Below are 18,804 nucleotides of genomic sequence, written 5' to 3' on the forward strand. Positions count from 1 at the left end.
ATAATACATACTGAAATAATGTGGTATGGGACTGTCAGAGGAAACAACATTTACAACCTCAGCTTTAGCTTGGTGAAAAAGAAGAGAATAGTGACAAGAATAATGTAACATTCATACTTCAGCTGGTTAGCGACTCATATCAGCTGAGGTCCTTGATCACAAGGAAAGTGAGGCTATGTCACAGGAGCCTTCAGTGGGGCTCAAATGTTACCATCATGATGCTGGATCAATGGAAAGAGAAGTATTTTTATAGACACACCCACCTCCCACCCCTTGCATGTTTTGGGTTTGTTCAGTGCTTGCACAGCTGGTTTGCACCCATCTGGGTCTATTTCAGGTCTTCCTCACTGATGGCAACTTGCCCAGAGGAGGTAATCTTAGTGTCCACTCTTCTTTTTTTATTTTGTGAGATCCTTTCGCTATGAATGTTTGTTTCTCTTCTTTTATAAGTAAATAAGAGTCTAAGAATAGCCATCCCTTTTCACCTCTCCGACTCAACAGTCTAGAGTGGGTAATTGAAAAAGAAAGTAGCTTGTCGAGAACTTGCTGACGGGATTTTACCTGGTTCAGCAGCTTCTGCACCTGAGTATATCAGCAGAAGTGTTTACTAGCAAAGAATAATGGATTCCTTTAATAGTTTAATTACGTATAAAGTATAAAAGTGAAATTGTTAACATTTTAATTCCTTAATTTCTCCCTAGATGCAGACGATGGAGTAGAAAGAAGGGTATTATCCTTATTATGTATGTAAGGGGTGTTTGTATGTTAGGTAGGCTCATAAAACCAATCTGTCTTCTTGTAAAACTTGGTTGGTTCTGTGAAATTTCATTTTAAATAATGTTTCTTGTATTGCCCTTTCTTGACAAGAAAGTCTAATCAGCAGTATGGCCATAGCTTTTCTTTGTGTAAGGCCTGTATGTTAGCAACTGGAATGACCTGCACAGCTGGATAAACATGTAAACACCAAGGCATTGTGTTCTGTATATACAGGTATACCTCGGAGACATTGCAGATTCAGTTCCCTACCACAATAAAACGAGTCAGACACATTTTTTGGCTTCCCAGAGCATGTAAAACTTATGTTTATACTATATTGTAGTTTATTAAGTATGCAACAGCATTATATCTAAAAATGTGCATAACTTAAAAATACTGTATTGTAAAATACGCTAATGATTTTCTGAGCCTTCAGCAAGTTGTAATATTGTTGCTGGTGGAGGGTCTTGCCTCTGTGTTGGTGGCTGCTGACTGATCAGGGTGGTCGTTGCTGAAGGTTGGGGCGGCTGCGGCAATTTCTTAAAGACATGAATGAAGTTTGCTGCATCGATGTACTCGTCCTTTCAAGAAAAATTTCTCTGAATCATGCAGTGCTATTTGATAGCATTCTACCCACAGAGGAATTTCTTTCAAAATTAGAGTCAGTCCTCTCAACCCTTGGCACTGCTTTATCAATGGAGTTTATTAATATTCTACATATTTTGTTGTGATTTCAACAACGTTCACAACATCTTCACCAAGAGTAGATTCTGTCTCAAAAACAAAAAACAAAACAAAACAAAAACCCAAACAAACAAAAACCTCTTTTTACTCATTCAGAAGCAGCAGCTCCACAGCTGTCAGGTTTTTTTTTTTTTTGGAGACAGAGTTTTGCTATTGTTGCCCAGGCTGGAGTGCAATGGCATGATCTTGGTTCGCTGCAACCTCTGTCTCCTGGATTCAAGTGATTCTTCTGCCTGAGCCTCCCAAGTAGCTGGGGTCACAGGCGCCCACCACCACGCCTGGCTAACTTTTTGTATTTTTAGTAGAGATGGGGTTTCTCCATGTTGGCCAGGCTGGTCTTGAACTCCTGACCTCGAGTGATCTGCCTGCCTCCACCTCCCAAAGTGCTGGGATTACAGGTGTGAACCACCGCGCCTGGCCCATCTGTTCAAATTTTATCATGAGGGTGCAGCAGTTCAGTCACAGCTTCAGGTTCCACTTCTAATTGTGGTTCTCTTGCTATTTCCACATCTTTAGTGATGACTTCTACTGAAGTCTTGAGTCTGTCAGAGTTACCCAGGAGGATTGGAATCAACTTCTTCCGATCTCCTGTTAATGTTGATATTTTGACCTCCTCTTATGAATCACAAATGTTCTTAATGACATCAGGAATGGTGAATCCTTTCCAAAATGTTTTCAGTTTACTTTGCCCAGATCCATCAGAGGAATCACCAACTATGGCCTTACAAAATGTATTTCTTAAATAGTAAGACTAGAAATCAGAATGACTCCTTGATCCATGAGTTGCAGAATGGATGTGGTATGAGCAGGCATAAGAAAAGCACGAATCTCCTTGTACCTCTCTGTCAGAGCTCTTGGGTGACCAGATGCATTGTTGATGAGCAGTAATATTTTGAAAGGAATCTTTTTTTCTGAGCAGTAGGTCTCCACAGTGGGTTTAATACACCAAGTGCGCCGTGTTGTAAACAGGTGGGCTGTGATCCAGGCTTCATTGTTCCATTTATAAAGCATAGGCAGAGCAGATTTGCCATAATTCTTAAAGGCCATAGGATTTTCAGAATGATAAGTGAACATTGGCCTCAACTTTCAGTCACCAGCTGCATTATCCCCTAACAAGAGAGTCATCCACTTCTTTGAAGCTTTGTTTTCTTTGTTTTTTTTTTTTTGTTTTGTTTTTTTCCTTTTTAAGACAGAGTCTCGCTTCGTTGCCCAGGCTGGAGTGCAGTGGCATGAACTTGGCTCACTGCAACCTCCGCCTTTTGGGTTCAAGCAGTTCTCCCGTCTCAGCCTCCTGAGTAGCTGGGATTACAGGCATGGGCCACCACACCCGGCTAATGTTTGAAGCTTTGAAGCCAGACATTGACTTATCCTCTCTAGCTATGAAAGTCCTAGATGGCATCTTTTGCTGATAAAAGGCTGTTTCATCTATTAGGTTGGTGCAAAAGTAATTTCTATGGCAAAACCTGCAATTACTTTTGCACCAACCAAATGCGTTCAAAGTCCATTGTTTGTTGAGGCCACCTTCGTTGATTATCCTAGCTAGACCTGGATAAGGTGCTGCAGCTTCTCCATCAGCACTTGCTGCTTTACTTTGCACTTTTAGATTATGGAGACGGCTTCTTTCCTTAAACCTCATGAACCAACCTCTGCTAGCTTGAAACTTTTCTCCTTTAGCTTCTTCACCTCTCAATCTCCATTGAAATGAAGAGAGTTAGGGCCTTGCTCTGGATTAGGCGTTGGTTTGAGGAATGCTGTGGCTGGTTTGATCCTGTATCCAAACCAGTAAACTTTTCCCATATCAGCAATAAGGTTAATTTGTTTTTTGTGTGTTCACTGGAGTGGCACTTTTGATTTCCTTCAGTGACTTGACTGTGTGGTTCCAGAGGCCTAGCTTTCAGCCTGCCTTGGCTTTTGACATGCCTTCCTCACTAAGGTTAATCTTTTTTACTTTTCAAACTCTGCTTGTAGCGTTTGACTTAATCGTTTCCAAATTTTGACTAGAAGTGAGAGATGTGCAACTTTTCCTTCCACTTGACTATTTAGAGGGCATTGTTGGGTTATGAATTGGCCTAATTTCAATGTAGTTGTGTTTTAAGGAATAGGAAGGCTGACACAGAGGGAGAGAGAAGAGGGAATGATTGATCAGTGGAACAGTCAGAACACATGCAACATTTCTTAAGTTCATCTCATACAGGCAGAGTTCATGGCACCCCAAATAAATTACAATAGTATCATCAAAGATCACTGATCACAGATCACCATAATAGATACACTAATAATGAGAAACACTGCAGGAATTACCAAAATGTGACAGAGATACCAAGTTAGAATGCTGTGGAAAAGTAGCGCTGATAGACTTGCTTGACGCAGGGTTGCCACGAACCTTCAGTTAGTAAAAAACCAGTATCCGTGAAGAGCAATAAAGCAAAGCGTAAGAAATGAAGGTATACCCGTATATAGAGTACTGAATTTTTGAGTGGCGAAATTCTCTTTAATGGTTATGAGTTTCCCTACGTGTGGATCCAGAGGCGATTTCAATAGTAGTGTCTGACTAAATCGAGGGAAGACTACTGCTTTCCGTCCGGGATGAACTCAATTCTTACAGCAGGCTTTGGTCTCTTCCTGGGCAATTCAGTGGTTCACCCACATGATTATCTCTTTGTTAACAAGTGAAAATGTGAGCTTCAGCATATCCGTGTTCCCTATTCTAAACTCACCCAATCTCTTTCGTAGCTGTTTTGTTCTGCCTGTCAAGTCCTTCTTGACTCAAGAGAGGTACCTTAAAGAGCTTGTACTAAATTTATTAATGTAAGAAACTACCTGACAATTGGATCCAGGATTGTTTTGTGATTCTGTTCTTGGCAAGAGTTTTTGTGAATCCCTAAATGCAGTTTATGAAAGTCCAAACTTATATATTCATTTATTGATTCATGTTTGCTACGATCTGAGATGTACCATATAGGAAGGTACAAAACAGATGGAGGGGCAGGATCTATGTCTACTTGTAGAGGCATGTATAAAACAAAGAATTACATATGGCTACATACATTGATCAGTGCTGTGATGATTGATAGATGGAGGAATGGAGATGTGTGATCAATATACAGATACCTGGAAGAATGGAGGAGTGTGTATTTATACATAATGTATACATGTACATGTATCATTAATGGGGTGCAGACAATGATCAAGTTTTTCTCGCAGGGGTGAGGACAATAGACTATTCCTAGAGGAGATAATGTTTATCTTGCACTTTGAAAACCATATAGAAAAATCCGGTAGTTCTAGTATCAGCTCAAGAGGAGACAGTGATTATGTTCTCCTGCTTCATTTTTCTCCATAGAACTTATCTCTGCCCTACGCTATATTGATTCATTCATTTCTTCAGTCACTCCCTCCCTCCTTCCATTATTCATTTATCTACCTTACTAGAATGTAAGCTCCATGAAGGCAGGAATTTGGTCTGCTTTCATTGCTCTGTTTCCTCAGCAACTGGAAAAGTGCCTGATCTATGGCGGGAATTTGAACTCGTGTGTATATAGTGAATGAATGAACTTTGTGAGTAGTTGGTTTATTTATAATTTTCCTTTAGCTTATTAAGGATAGCTCCTCAGAATTTCCTTATAGTTTTGCTTGATTTTTTAATTATACTTGAATAGTAATTTTTTATTGTACTTGAGTCTCCTTGTACTTGAGTGATAACATGCTGCTTGTTGTGCTTGAGTGATAACGTGCTATTTCCACAATGTTATCTCATAGTATGTTTAGTCCCCATAATCTTGCCTGAACTGATACAAACTCTAATGGTTTTCGATGTCTATATGCAAAGTCCTCTTAAATTTTCGTTGAAAGAATGGGTCGAGTCCTTGCATGCGGACACTGCCAACGCTGGCACTGTTGGCCAGGCCATTTCTGTGCTTAAAAATCTCGAATGGCTTCCCTCTCTCTGGAGTAAAGTCTGTGCTCCTTAGGTTGGTACACAAGCTCTTCTATAGCTTGGCTTCAGCTGTGTAATGATGCATTTTCTTACCATCTCACAGTGGAATAAAAACGAGCCTATTCATTTTTCTTCATATCCGTAGTGTCCGGCATGTAATAAAGAATTCAACAAATGTTTTTTGAGTAAATGAGCGCATTTAAGTGTATATGAATGAATGGCCACAAAAATGTTTGCTGCTTAGATAAAAGATGATATAAGTAAATGAATGCATGTACGTATGAACGAATGGCTGTGAAAATGTTTGCTGCTTAGATAAAAGATGATATAAAACTAACATAACACTAGCCTTTAAGAACAGCCTTTTCTTTATATAGCTGATTTGTCTTTCTCGCTGTTTAGCTGCTCTATTCTCTGTCCTCCCTTTATTCTTTGTCAAGGAATCCCTCTTGGCATTTACAATGTCATATTAGAAGTAATTCTAGTCCTCATGACTTTCTTCTCTACATGGCCATCTCTATACTGGATCTTTTCTGCTAGCTACTTATTTTGTTAGGTATTTGTGTATATGTGTGTGAGTGCATGTGTGTGTGTGTGTGTGTCCGTACACGTGTGTACCTTTTTTTTTTTGCCTACAAATTCCTACAAATTTAAGGTTTTGCATGTAATTCTGAAACTCTTAGGATTAAATGATTTCTACAGAACGCACACAACACAGACAACCCTGAACTGTTTTCAAATTGAAATGATTTTGATTGTGCTGCTGTGTTTTTATAAATGTCCTCTCTTTTCCCTTAAATATTTATGTGCATTTAGATTGAAAATCTTCAAGAGCAGCTTAGAGATAAGGAAAAGCAGATGAGCAGCTTGAAAGAACGGGTCAAATCCTTGCAGGCCGACACCACCAACACTGACACTGCCTTGACAACTTTGGAGGAGGCCCTTGCAGAGAAAGTGAGTGACTGGCCCCGACTCCACACACGTTTTCTGCGTTCTCATTAATCTAAGATTGGGCGTAGAATACAAAAGAAATCCCTGTGGGCAAAAGGGAAAAGAACTGCTGTGTGCTATTGCTGATACATGTAGTTTGAAGGGGAAAATTTTTTTTTTTTTTTAAGATAGAGTCTCACTCTGTGCACAGGCTGGAGGGCAGTGGCGTGATCTTGTCTCACTGCAAATTCCACCTCCCAGTTTCAAGCGATTGTCCTGCCTCAGCCTCCCAAGTAGCTGGGATTACAAGCATGAGCCACTATGCCCAACTAATCCTTTGTGTTTTCTGTAGAGACGGGGTTTTGCCATGTTGGCCAGACTGGTTTTGAACTCCTGACCTCAAGTGATCCACCCACCTCGGCCTCCCAAAGTGTTGGGATTACAGGCATGAGTCCCTGCACCTGGCCAAATTGCTCTGATTTTCAAACTTCTTGAGTATCTGTTGACAGAAAGTTCTGATGATTTCTCTTTTCTTTACCTTCCTTTATATTTTAAACTCAATATATCAACATCTTTCCCATTCCCCCTTTTTGGTGTGTGAGTTGTGAGTTGTTTCCATTGCCTTGTAGGCGACATGTGAATAATATATACAGAAGAAATATTTGTTAGTTATTGCACTTAGGGTGTATATGTAAGCTTTTAGTTACTTGGAAATCGAATAAACGGAAATATTCTAAAAGAATACTTTAGTGGTATCAAATACCAGTTGAGATTATAAGAAAAGAAACCTTGGGATTGAAATGAATAAAGCTACGTCCTTGTTATGGCAAGATGAATAAGAAGGATGAATTATTTAGAAAGTGTATTCTAGCTGGGCACTATGGCTCATGTCTGTAATCCCAGCACTTTGGGAGGCCAAGGCGGGCGGATCACCTGAGGTCACAAGTTCGAGACCAGCCTGGCCAACATGGAGAAACCCTGTCTCTACTAAAAATACAAAATTAGCCAGGTGTGGTGGCATATGCCTGTAATCCCAGCTACTTGGGAGGCTGAAGCAGGAGAATCACTTGAACCCGGGAGGTGGAGGTTGCGGTGAGCCGAGATCATGCCATTGCACTCCAGCCTGGGCAACAAGAGTGAAACTCTGTCTCAAAAAAAAGAAAAAAAGTGGATTCTTTAAAAACTTACCATTGTCTTTTGAACATAGAAGTTTGAAATGTTATCAGCTAAAAGCAGAATTACAGTCATATAAGTGCAAAAGGGAATTTCCTCACATGTTGATTTATTCTCTCATCAGGAGCGGACAATTGAACGCTTAAAGGAGCAGAGGGACAGAGATGAGCGAGAGAAGCAAGAGGAAATTGATAACTACAAAAAAGATCTTAAAGACCTGAAGGAAAAAGTCAGCCTGTTGCAAGGCGACCTTTCAGAGAAAGAGGTTAAGCTCACCAGAATGGAATTAGTTTGTTTGCTTAATCATTGCATGTGTCCGTATGTTGTTGGTGTTTACATAATGCATGTACAAAAGTATTCGATGGAAAATTTTCTTAATATTCTTTTAGCAGGCTTGTTGTGAATACCTTAAGGAATATTTCAGAAAGCTTTGCAGAGACATAGTGGATTGGTTCATTCATTTTCTAAGTGTTACTATGTTTTATGTTGGTTTTTTACTTACTAATATTTTTATAGACCTAAAGTAACAAGCTCAGATACATTTGGAGAAGTAGTGTGCTAAAGATAAGAAAGTTGACAGATAAAAGGAATATGCAAAAGAAGGAAATTTTATGTATACCAGCTATCAAAGAACACAACAGCTGTTAAATTAGGTGACTTAATCTACTTGGATCTTGCTTTTGGAGAATCCTGTTAATATGACCTGAAGAGCAAAGATGCCTCATGCTGTGTAATCAGATGGTGATAATGCATGAACTGTAGCATCTTTCCATGGATTTTCTTTCTAATATTTTTAGGAAATGTTATGGAAGTTTAAATTCCTAATAGAATTTTTCTTTTAATAGGGAAAAATGTGTTTTTTTTTTTTTTTTTTTATTTTAAGAGATAGTATCTCACTCTGTTGCCCAGGCTGGAGTGCAGTGCATTATCATAGCTCACTGCAGTCTTGAACTCCTGGGCCCAAGGGATCTTCCTATTTCAGTCTTCCAAGTAGCTGGGACTATACGTGTGCACTACCATGCCCAGCTAAGGTAAAAAAATTTTTTTTGTGAAGACAGGGTCTTGCTATGTTGCCCAGGCTGGTCTTGAACTCCTGGCCTCAAATGATCCCCTGCCTCAGCCTCCCAAAATGCTGGGATTACAGGTATCTGGCCAAAAAATGTTTTTTGTTTAAGTTAATGTAGCTACTGAGGTTTGACTACTTACTTTCACAAAGCTTGATCTACTTTGGTTTATTTTGTAGAATGGGTATGTATTGACAGAACTCTTTAAATCACTGTTCAATTGGTATTTCTTGAGAATCCATCTTATTTGTTAAGAGTTGAAAGCTAGAGCTAATATTGTTTTATATTTCATGATGAATTTCCTTGAAATGGAAATATGTCAGCATTTGGTAATGGAAAGGAAATTACAGCTACCACGGTAAATTTAAAATTTTAAATCTCTATTTTGTTTATAGTTATTTATTCTAGATGTGTGTTGCTTCTTTTAGGCTTCACTTCTGGATCTGAAAGAGCATGCTTCTTCTCTGGCGTCCTCAGGACTGAAAAAGGACTCTCGGCTTAAGACACTAGAGATTGCTTTGGAGCAGAAGAAGGAGGAGTGTCTGAAAATGGAATCACAATTGAAAAAGGTTAAAGAAAATGTTTCACATTTTTTTTTTTTGCTTTCCTTTAAATAAGAGCATAGCCTTAGCATGTTTATATGGAATAATTTACCAATGGAGTAATAATCCCCCAAACTTTAGAATACAATGTATACCTGAATTAATTATCTTAGCATTCTTATCCTACTTTATTTTATTCAAGATAATCCCCCAAGTCTTTGAAAATTGACAGTTCAGAGAAAGATTAAAATATGCAGCTCCCTCGTGGGTAAAATATGAGACCACAGTGTAAAAATCTCAGTTACCTGGTATTTTTCTTCCATTAGAATCAGACTTCTCTCAGGTGTGGTAACTCGTGCCTGTAATTCCAGCTACTTGGGAGGTTGAGGTGGGAGGATTACTTGATGTCAGGAGTTGGACACCAGCCTGTGCCACAGAGTGAGACCCCGTCTCATAAAAAAAGAGAAAACGGCGGCTCACGCCTGTAATCCTGCACTTTGGGAGGCTGAGGCAGGCGGATCCTGAGGTCAGGAGTTCGAGACCAGCCTGACCAACATGGCAAAACCCCGTCTCTACTAAAAACACACAAAAAATTAGCCAGGCGTGGTGGTGCGGGCCTGTAATCCCAGCTATTCAGGAGGCTGAGGCAGGAGAATTGCTTGAACTCTGGAGGTGGGGGTTGCATTGAGCCAAGATCACGCCACTGCATTCCAGCCTGGGCAACAGAGCAAAACTCCATCTCACATACACAAAAAAGAAGAATAAGTGAGAGTGTATTTTCTAATTTAACCTATGTAGTAAGATCTGAGACTCAGAACAATTGTTAAATATCCTGTTTCAGATTTTATCTCATTTTGGAGAATATTAATTTCCTAGCATTTTTTTTAAAAGACAAGGCACATGTTGTCAGAAAGTTTTTTTTACTTGTTACACTTTTAATTTTTCATAGCAGCTTATGAGGCCTAGAATTTTGTTATCTTCACCTTCTACATTAGGGTCTTTTTTTGGTTTACAGCTTATATGTAGATTTACATGAAGGACTATTTGGCATATTTTCTTCTTGGAAACTATTACTGGTGTATTATTAGTGTTCTAGTTTACATTTATTCAAAAGCCTGTGCTTATCATTGACATTTTTAAAGTAGATTTCTTCTCTGTCTTGTTTAGAGTGGGAAATGACTGGTCTTGAGGTAATGATAATTGAAGTCATTTTTGACTTATTTATAGCTTAAGAATTTATATCCTGTATCTGAATATTGGCATTCCATGTCTTCAGTATGAGATAATGTCCTCAGAATTTATTAAGGAAAGGATTGAAACTCAACTTTTGAGATACCAGATTTTTTTTTGTCTTTTTTTCTTTGTTTTTTGGAGACAGGGTCTTGCTCTGTCGTCCAGGCTGGAGTGCAGTAGCATAATCATAGTTTTCTGTGACTTCAAACTTCTGGGTTTAAGTAATCTCCCTGCCTCATCTTCCCGAAGAGCTGGGACAACAGACCCCTGCCACAACACCTGGCTAAGTTAATTTTGAGACGGAGTCTCACTCTGTCACCCAGGTTGGAGTGCAGTGGCACTATCTCGTCTCACTGCAACCTCTGCCTCCTGGACTCAGGTGATTCTCCTGCCTCAGCCTCCATAGTAGTTGGGTTTATAGGCGTGCGCCACCGTGCCTGGCTAATTTTTGTATTTTTAGTAGAGACGGGGTTTCACCTTGTTGACCAGGCCAGTCTTGAACTCCTGACCTCATGATCCACCCACCTTGGCCTCCCAAAGTGCTGTGATTACAGGCGTGAGCCACCACACCCAGCTTTTTGTTTATTTTAAATAGAGAGGTCTTGCCATGTTGCCTAGGCTGGTCTAAAACCCGTGCCTCAAGAGATCCTTCTGCCATGGCCTCCCAAACTGCTGGGAGCAAGGCCACTATGCTCAGCCTTGAGTTATCAGAATTTTTAAAATGCTTAATTCTTTTTTTTTTTCCTTGTAGAGTGAAATATTTATTTCTATACTCTGATTTTTGTTGTTGAAGCTTTTTAAAATTTTTTTAACCATTAATTTTCTTTCCCTTGATTATCCTACTCTTAAAACCATTTTCTCTACTTTTCTGTCTTCTTTTCTCCCTGATGCTTCTTACTGTCTTCAGCATCCTGTATTAGTGTGGAGTCTCTCATCCAAGCCAGCGAGTGGCCTAGCCAAGTGTTGCCATAAAGTCCCAGTTGATAGTTTTTTTCTGGCTTTTGTGTGAATGACATTTTTATCACCCTATAGATAAATGAATATACTTAACCTTCTCATCTCTCCCTTCCCGAAACAGGAACTCTAGGTTTTTTTTTTTTTTTTTTTTTTTTTAAATGATTCCTCTCTGAAGTATATTGAGGTGACTACGAAATAGAAAAGGTTCTCTAAGACTAAAATTTTTCCTCATACTTTGGAAAGTATTTGCGTTTCTGCTGCTTTTGCTTTGTTCTGTTCCTAGTGAGTTAATTAATTCAGGACTGCTTCTCGTTGCTTTTATTTCCACCCTGTTGTGGCTTTTAGCCCCACCAGTTTAGGGTACAGTTTTGCTAACACATTAAATCATATATCTGCCAATAGAGTCTTTATAAAGGCCATGCTTAGTAACTGAATTTTGACAACTGATGAAACCTGAAACAAAATAAATTGGTAGAGGACTTAATCTTGAAAGTACCTCTGTTGCTTCCACAAAGCATTTAACAAAATTTACATGAATGTTTCTCTTTTACCCAAGGTACTTTGAATCAGAGCTTTCCTAAGTATGTATGTTTACCCCTTTAATATTTTTTGAAACCATTTTAAGGGACTGAATATGTTTGTTGTTTATTGAATAAGGAAAAAACTTGTCTTAGTGTTTACTTTCTCATTAAATAGCTTATGTGGTGAAAATGTTGATTTCTATGGGAATATGATTTTCTGCATGGTTTTGCAATCTTACATGTTTTACTATAACATGTATGAAATACGAAAGAACAAAATCTGCCTCCGGTGTATGAGTACGAGTACTGAGGTTTTAATAATGTTAAAGGTAGGTATTTTTCAGTAGAACAAGGCTTGTGGATGGAGAGCTTAACCTTTAACTCAGTGTTTTAAGGAGGATTATTCACTGTTACGTCAGCTTCTCTTGTCCAAAGGTGACATTTTATACAAATGTTGTTATTTCACTAAAGTTTGTAGCTTTTGCTTCTGAATCTTCTTGACCTTTTCACATTCTAAAAGCAAGGTGTATAGATGATCTGCATTTTTAAAGCATAGGTTAACGTATAATTAGAACTTAATGGGTAAGAAAGGGGAGAAGAAAGTGAAGCCATGAAATTAAACACCTTCATCCAGAAAATGCCTTTCATGTTGATACCATGATAAGTGACTCTGTGGACAGAAGAAATACTTACATCTCGAATTCAACGTCATATTCCACAATTTAGAAAACCATTTTATTTTTATTTATTTGTGTGACAGAGTCTCACTCTTGCCCAGGCTGGAGTGCAGTAGCACAATCTGGACTCACTGCAGCCTCCACCTCCCGGGTTCAAGCAATTCTCGTGCCACAGCCGCCCAAGTAGCTGGGATTACAGGTGTGCACCACCACCCCCGGCTAATTTTTGTACTTTTCAGTGGAGACATGGTTTTGCCATGTTGGCCAGGCTGGTCTCAAACTCCTGGCCTCAGGTGATCCACCCACCTTAGCCTTGCAAAGTGATGGGGTGACAGGCGTGAGCCACTGCACCTGGCTTAGAAGTCCATTTTAAAGGGATGTTTATAACACTGATTTGAAAAATAATGCTTTTTTTGGAGTTTGTATTATAATTTATAAAGTTGTAAAGATCGTTAAGGTGGTTTAAATTTCTTAGAATTTTATTTTAAAGTACGAATTAACTCAACAAGAGTTTAGATGTAAACTACTCTGATATAGAATTTGTTGTCAGAAGGGAAGGGAAGGTTTATAGTATCTTTTTTTTTTAGCTTGATTTATTTTGTCTTTAAAGATTGTCATTTAGTATTCTTTTATTATCTTTATTGTTATTATTTTATTATTTTTTTGTAGAGGCGAGGTCCCACTGTGTTACCCTGGCAGGTGTTGAACTCCTGGGCTCAAGGAATTCTCCCAGCTTAGCCTCCCAAAGTGCTGGGATTAGAGGCGTGAACCACTGCACCTGGCCTCATTTGATATTCTTAATCATCTGGCTACATTTAATCGTGCACTTATATTTAATTACTGATTAATTTCTCCTCTTCCCAATCATTTTTCTTTTCCTGCCGTTTAGACCTAGGGACTGTTTTAAATCAGATGGAAACTAGCCCACTGCTTTTGCGTATTCATTTTTTTCTACAAATAATTGAGTTTTTACTCTGACAGTTACCACACTGTGCACTGAGGATATATAGTGGTGGACAAGACAGACCTGTCCCTTGACTCATATAATTTACAGCCTCTATCAGGAAGATAGACACTTACGAAGGTAATTGTAGTGAATCACACAGTGTGAGGGAAGCTTACATCAAAGAGAACTAACCTAGGTCCAGGTCATGGAGTACCTCCTAACAGAAGTGATACCTTCTAAGCTGAGACCTCAAAGTAAGGACTCATCAGCATGTATGAAGGCCCAGAATGCTGATATGCAGTAGTTGTATTTGTGGAGTTATAGTAAATAATTTATAATAAATTATTACAAATCAGAGTTATCTCAGTGACATTAAATGGCAGCTGGCCTTCACGTTTGTTTACACAGTCGTCTTTGTGCCCCTACATCAAGCTGCCTCCTGTTGTCTATTTCATCACCTTCTTTCTTTGTGGATACTAAGAGTTTTCTCAGTTACTTCTGCTTTTGTTTGCATCTTCAATTTCTTCCCCTTTGTTGTCCCCTCTCTTTATGTGTAATATGATCAGCTTTCTATTGAAATATCTCCTGATCTTGGTACTCTTTATACTCTTCTTTCCTCTCTCCTTTTCTAGTAGATTTATTTATAGCCTGCCCATGAAGGATTGACTGCTACAGGAATTTCCCCCCTACAATTAACAACTCAAAAACAGAAACCATGTGAAACAACTGATTTTAGACATTGGGCAACATTCAGTGCAGAACAGTGATCTCTTCTTACCTTCCAAACTTACATGATTTTTGTTTCTTAAAATATACTTCGTATGTATATCAAGGTTAAGTGTTAGGGAAGCCCATATTTAAGACAGATAAAAGATTTTTTCTACACGTGTGAAGCCTTAAACAAATAAACTTAGGAAATGACTTGTCTTAAAAGTATAGCTGTTGTTTTCACCAAGCGTGTTAATACAATTTATATAGACATTTCTCATTTACTCAAGGTACTTTGCTTCAGAGCTTTCTGAAATATTTCCTAAGAATATATATTTTCTCCTTTAATAGTTTTTCACACCATTTTAAGGGACTAAATATATTGTCTATTGAATAAGAAAAAATAAAACATCTTAGCTTTTGTCTTCTCATTAAATACGTTATACATACATGGCTTTAGAGATTCCAGAAGACAATTAAGGACTTGGAAATTAGTTTGTAATTATTGAAACTGTTTTGTATTCCAGAATGCATTAATAATAATAGTTGACTTTTATAGGATCCTGAATAAAAATTTTTTTCTCAGATCTTAGTGTGGTTCTTTTTAAAACAATTGTTTTAAACAATTTTTTTTTTTTTCCAATAGAGATAGGGCCTTGCTGTGTTGCCCAGGCTGGTCTTCAACTTGTGGCTGCAAGCAGTCCCCCTGCTTGGGCCTCCTATAGTGCTGGGATTACAGGCTCAAGCCACAGAGCCCATCCTTAAGTGTGCGGTTCTTGATTTCTGAATTCATTTGTTTGTCCCATGTTATTTTGTAAATTCTCTAGTCCTTGCATGAGGGAGGTACCTGTGTGATGGTAGCAGCTATTTTCTTAACCTAACTCACATTTTTATGGCATCACACTCACAGTATCTGTATGACTCTACATGCCCAAGGCCATGTGATTCACACATGTTAGGTAAAGCAGCATCTAGGAAATGGAAATGGAAGTTAGGGTCTAGTGGGAATTAGGTCTCTGCACTGGTCCAGCTATATGATCAGCAGTGAGTCCCTGGTGTTGCCTTTTGATATTATCTTGGAGGGATCAATAACAACAGACTTGTTAGTTTGTCTCAGTAAACTCTGCAGCATCTTTTGGCTTATGATGATTTTTGATTTAATAATATTCAGAGATGTATTATTTAAAACAACTAATCTACTTGGGACCTAACATAATTCTCCGTTTATTACTAATATTTGTCTATATAATACTTAAGCAGATAAAAACCTTATAAATTGCAAACTAGCTGTTAGATATTTGATAATTCTGTACTTAAATTGGAATATAAATCATTATTTGGGACATGGCTTGCCCATTGCCACCTGTGTGTATCTGATAGGATTGAAATGCTTTTCTCTGTAGGCGCATGAGGCAGCCTTAGAAGCCAGAGCCAGTCCAGAGATGAGTGACCGTATACAGCACTTGGAGAGAGAGATCACCAGGTACAAAGATGAATCTAGCAAGGCCCAGGCAGAAGTTGATCGACTTTTAGAAATCTTGAAGGAGGTGGAAAATGAGAAGAATGATAAAGATAAGAAGATAGCTGAGTTGGAAAGGTAAGAAAGGGAAGCTGATTGGGACTCGTGAGGTTAAAGTATGGTTTTAAAAGTATACTTTTGGGGGCATACTTTTTCAATATCTGACTCTGAATTTGGGTTCTCGAGTTCTTGCTTTTACCGTATTAGCTGCATTTTTCTCTAGGTCAGTGTACGTTCTCTGTTGTGGTATCTAAAAGGCAACATAGAATGGGAATAAACTGGGAAGCTGTGGACTGTAACATCATTGATTGGCAAAAGAAAGTATTCATTAATTTAAAATTAAAGTTTTTTTTTAACTGGCAAATCAAGAGAGGACAAATGTCTACTTTTTAATTTCTGTATGTAAAGACCAAATGATCCTCAAGCATAAGGAGTTAATCTTTTATCACTGGTTTAGGCCTTTGTTGTTGAGCTAGTGCTCTCTTGGGCTATAAATTTTTAGACTTTTCACAGTTTTTATTGTTGAAAAACAAACTGTTACTTCAGTGCATTGGATCAAAATTAGGAGGAGAGACACTTTGAGGACAGTTTAGGAGCCATGAATGTGTTTTTTATGAAGCTGTCTCTGACTTGGAATTCTTTAAAATATTCTGTGTTTGAACATATCTAGGCAGACAGGTCTCCTAGAATTTTTTTGGTGTGTTTTCTTACTATTTTATGCTAAAGGTCAAGCATGTGCCTCTTGACCTCTTCTTTTACACCACATATTTAATATAAATTAAAAAACAACTCTGCCAGTAGAACTTTATTGATCACCTATATTCTGAACAGCCAGAAAGACTGACAGTGACAGAACGGCGTCACTAATCTACTTGGCCTTTTGGGGACTGATCCTTAAGAATATATTTTTTTAATGATCTTGAAGGCTGAGAAGTGTTAGAGTACTTCCATAAATTTTTTACTAAGTTTTAAAGTTTTGGGGTTAGTGGTAGACTTGATATTGTCCTCTGAAGTTATTATTTTTTCCTATTCTGTAGTCATAGAATTTTAATTTTCAAGAAACCAAAACTATGAAGTCTAACCTTCACAGCTCTCCTTCACTGTACTGAAGGTGTAAATAATACGGACTGATTACCTGGTCACTGACTTCCTTTTATTTTGATATTAACTCTACTCATTTTGTTCAGTTCTGGATAAGACATATGGATAAAATAAAAAGTCAGAATTTTAAAATTAAAGCAGCCTCAAGATTAGATTATGTGCGTTTGTTATGTCTTCATTTTTATACTGCACCCTCCTCGCAACACTCACATGCATGCATGTGTATGTGCCCCGTCACCCCTTATGCACTTACGTGAATATGTGCCTCTCTTTGCTTGTGGAAAGGCCTGAAGTCTGCAGCAGTACTGCATAGATACTAAAATGTGGTGCTTTTGATTGATTAGTGACTTCCCACTAACTATATTTCAGAAAAGAAATTCCTTGAGTAAGTTTTATTTTATGGTTTAATTTCTTTTTAGAAATCTGCATTTGAAATTATTGCTTGCTATTCCAGGCAGCTTGCTTGAAAACGTTTTTGATTCATTTTTGGCGCCAATATTGATTTTTGGGAGATGGATGTGAACTGAAGGAGAGTAAGAAATAGGACTAGGTCTGTGTTTGATATCCAAAGCACACCAAGTAGCAGCTTTTATGAGTCACTATATTTCTCGCATTTTGAGAAAGAGTTGTAAATGATCTACTCTTTCCACAGAATGTAACTCTTATAAAAGTTGGAAAAAGCACTGTACAGTTCTGTCCTCTGGCCCTGTAGCATTATAGTTTTGTTTTAGGATTTAACACAGTTTCTTGGCTACTGGAGAAAAAAAAAAAAAAAGAGGAAACAGCTTTCATAACTCAGCTTTTGCTACCAGCTTTGTAATTTGTTACTTGGTAACATAGTTTAAGATGTTGAATAAACAGTAGAATCATAGAATTTGTGAAAGTGATCTAGCATGGCATTTTATGGAAGAGGAAACCGAGACCCAGAGAAGTTATTGCTGAAGTGACACAGTGGTTGAGCCAGGGCTAATCAAATGGGGTTTGTAAATTCCAAATCAATTTTCTTTCTGTTCCGCCAAGGTTAGTTATTGCTCTTTTTGGACTTCCTGGCAACTGTCATTTGAAGGCTCCCTACCCTTAGGTGATTTATTCTTTTACCCCATCTGGACCCAATGTCTTAAGTAGAAGTGGTTATTTAGTATTACGGCTTGCTTACAAACTAAGGTAGATTGTAGTTTTCACTTATGCCCTTGAATGCGATTTTTCTAAACTGAGCTCTGCTTATTTTAGGAGATAATCAGTGCATTCTTTATCAAAGACAGTTGGGATTATATTTTACCTCTTGTTCCCAGATTTAGCGCTGATTTGCATGTGTGTGGCCGCTGTGTTTCTTACTAATCATTTGCTGCTTGTGTTGCCATTTCACTATTTCCTGTGTGTGTGTCTGGCTCCCTGTAATTTATCATTTGAGTTTCTTCATTTTTCTTTTTGTTTTATCATGGTCCTGTTCCATTGGGGTTTTTGGTGTCTGTGTGTTTATATGTGTATGCTCCTTCCCCTTGTCCGTGGCTGTTTCTCAGAAAGCCAGTCTCTTGCAAATTGTACCCTCCGTGCCAGGTTTCTGTCCCTGTACCATCAGGGGGTTTTGTTCGGGACTTCCTGGGAAAGTGAGCGTTATGTAAGGCTACAGTCTTACACTAGAGTGAATTGCTGCTGCTGCTCTTGCTACTCCTGGGGCTTGTTTGGAATTGTGCTTGATCAGAATTAAAGAACAGCTAATTATATGTCAAGTTGAACTATACCTCTTTAGGTACCTTACTTTTTGATAAAATCGGTCTGTGTTCGTTCTGGTAAAGTTCTGATAATGCTAGTTGTAATTGTTTTAGTCTTTGTTTCTAGCCCACCTTTTATTTAGTTGTTCTTATGCTGGAATACTCCTTAAATAGTTCCTCAACTAATGTAACTGTAGTGCCACACTGTAGATTCAGCATGTAGAATTAATTTCTTAAGGGTGTTCAGCTACCCACTAAGTGCAAAAATAAAAGGAGACTGTTAC

The 18,804-nt window shown here is 38.3% G+C and overlaps 1 protein-coding gene across 14 annotated transcripts in view; it reads left to right on the plus strand.

The window, feature by feature from the left end:
• Positions 1–18,804, plus strand: part of ERC1 (ELKS/RAB6-interacting/CAST family member 1) — a 547,409-nt gene that overhangs the window by 186,730 nt on the left and 341,875 nt on the right. For all 14 annotated transcript variants that reach the window (XM_073020334.1, XM_073020331.1, XM_073020338.1 and 11 more), the window contains 4 exons: positions 6,254–6,391; positions 7,665–7,805; positions 9,033–9,173; positions 15,592–15,785. In XM_073020334.1, the coding sequence (XP_072876435.1) occupies positions 6,254–6,391; positions 7,665–7,805; positions 9,033–9,173; positions 15,592–15,785 (614 nt within the window). The remainder of the gene's footprint in view (positions 1–6,253; positions 6,392–7,664; positions 7,806–9,032; positions 9,174–15,591; positions 15,786–18,804) is intronic.

The sequence above is a fragment of the Chlorocebus sabaeus genome, chromosome 11, assembly GCF_047675955.1.
Source record: "Chlorocebus sabaeus isolate Y175 chromosome 11, mChlSab1.0.hap1, whole genome shotgun sequence".
NCBI lineage: Eukaryota > Metazoa > Chordata > Mammalia > Primates > Cercopithecidae > Chlorocebus > Chlorocebus sabaeus.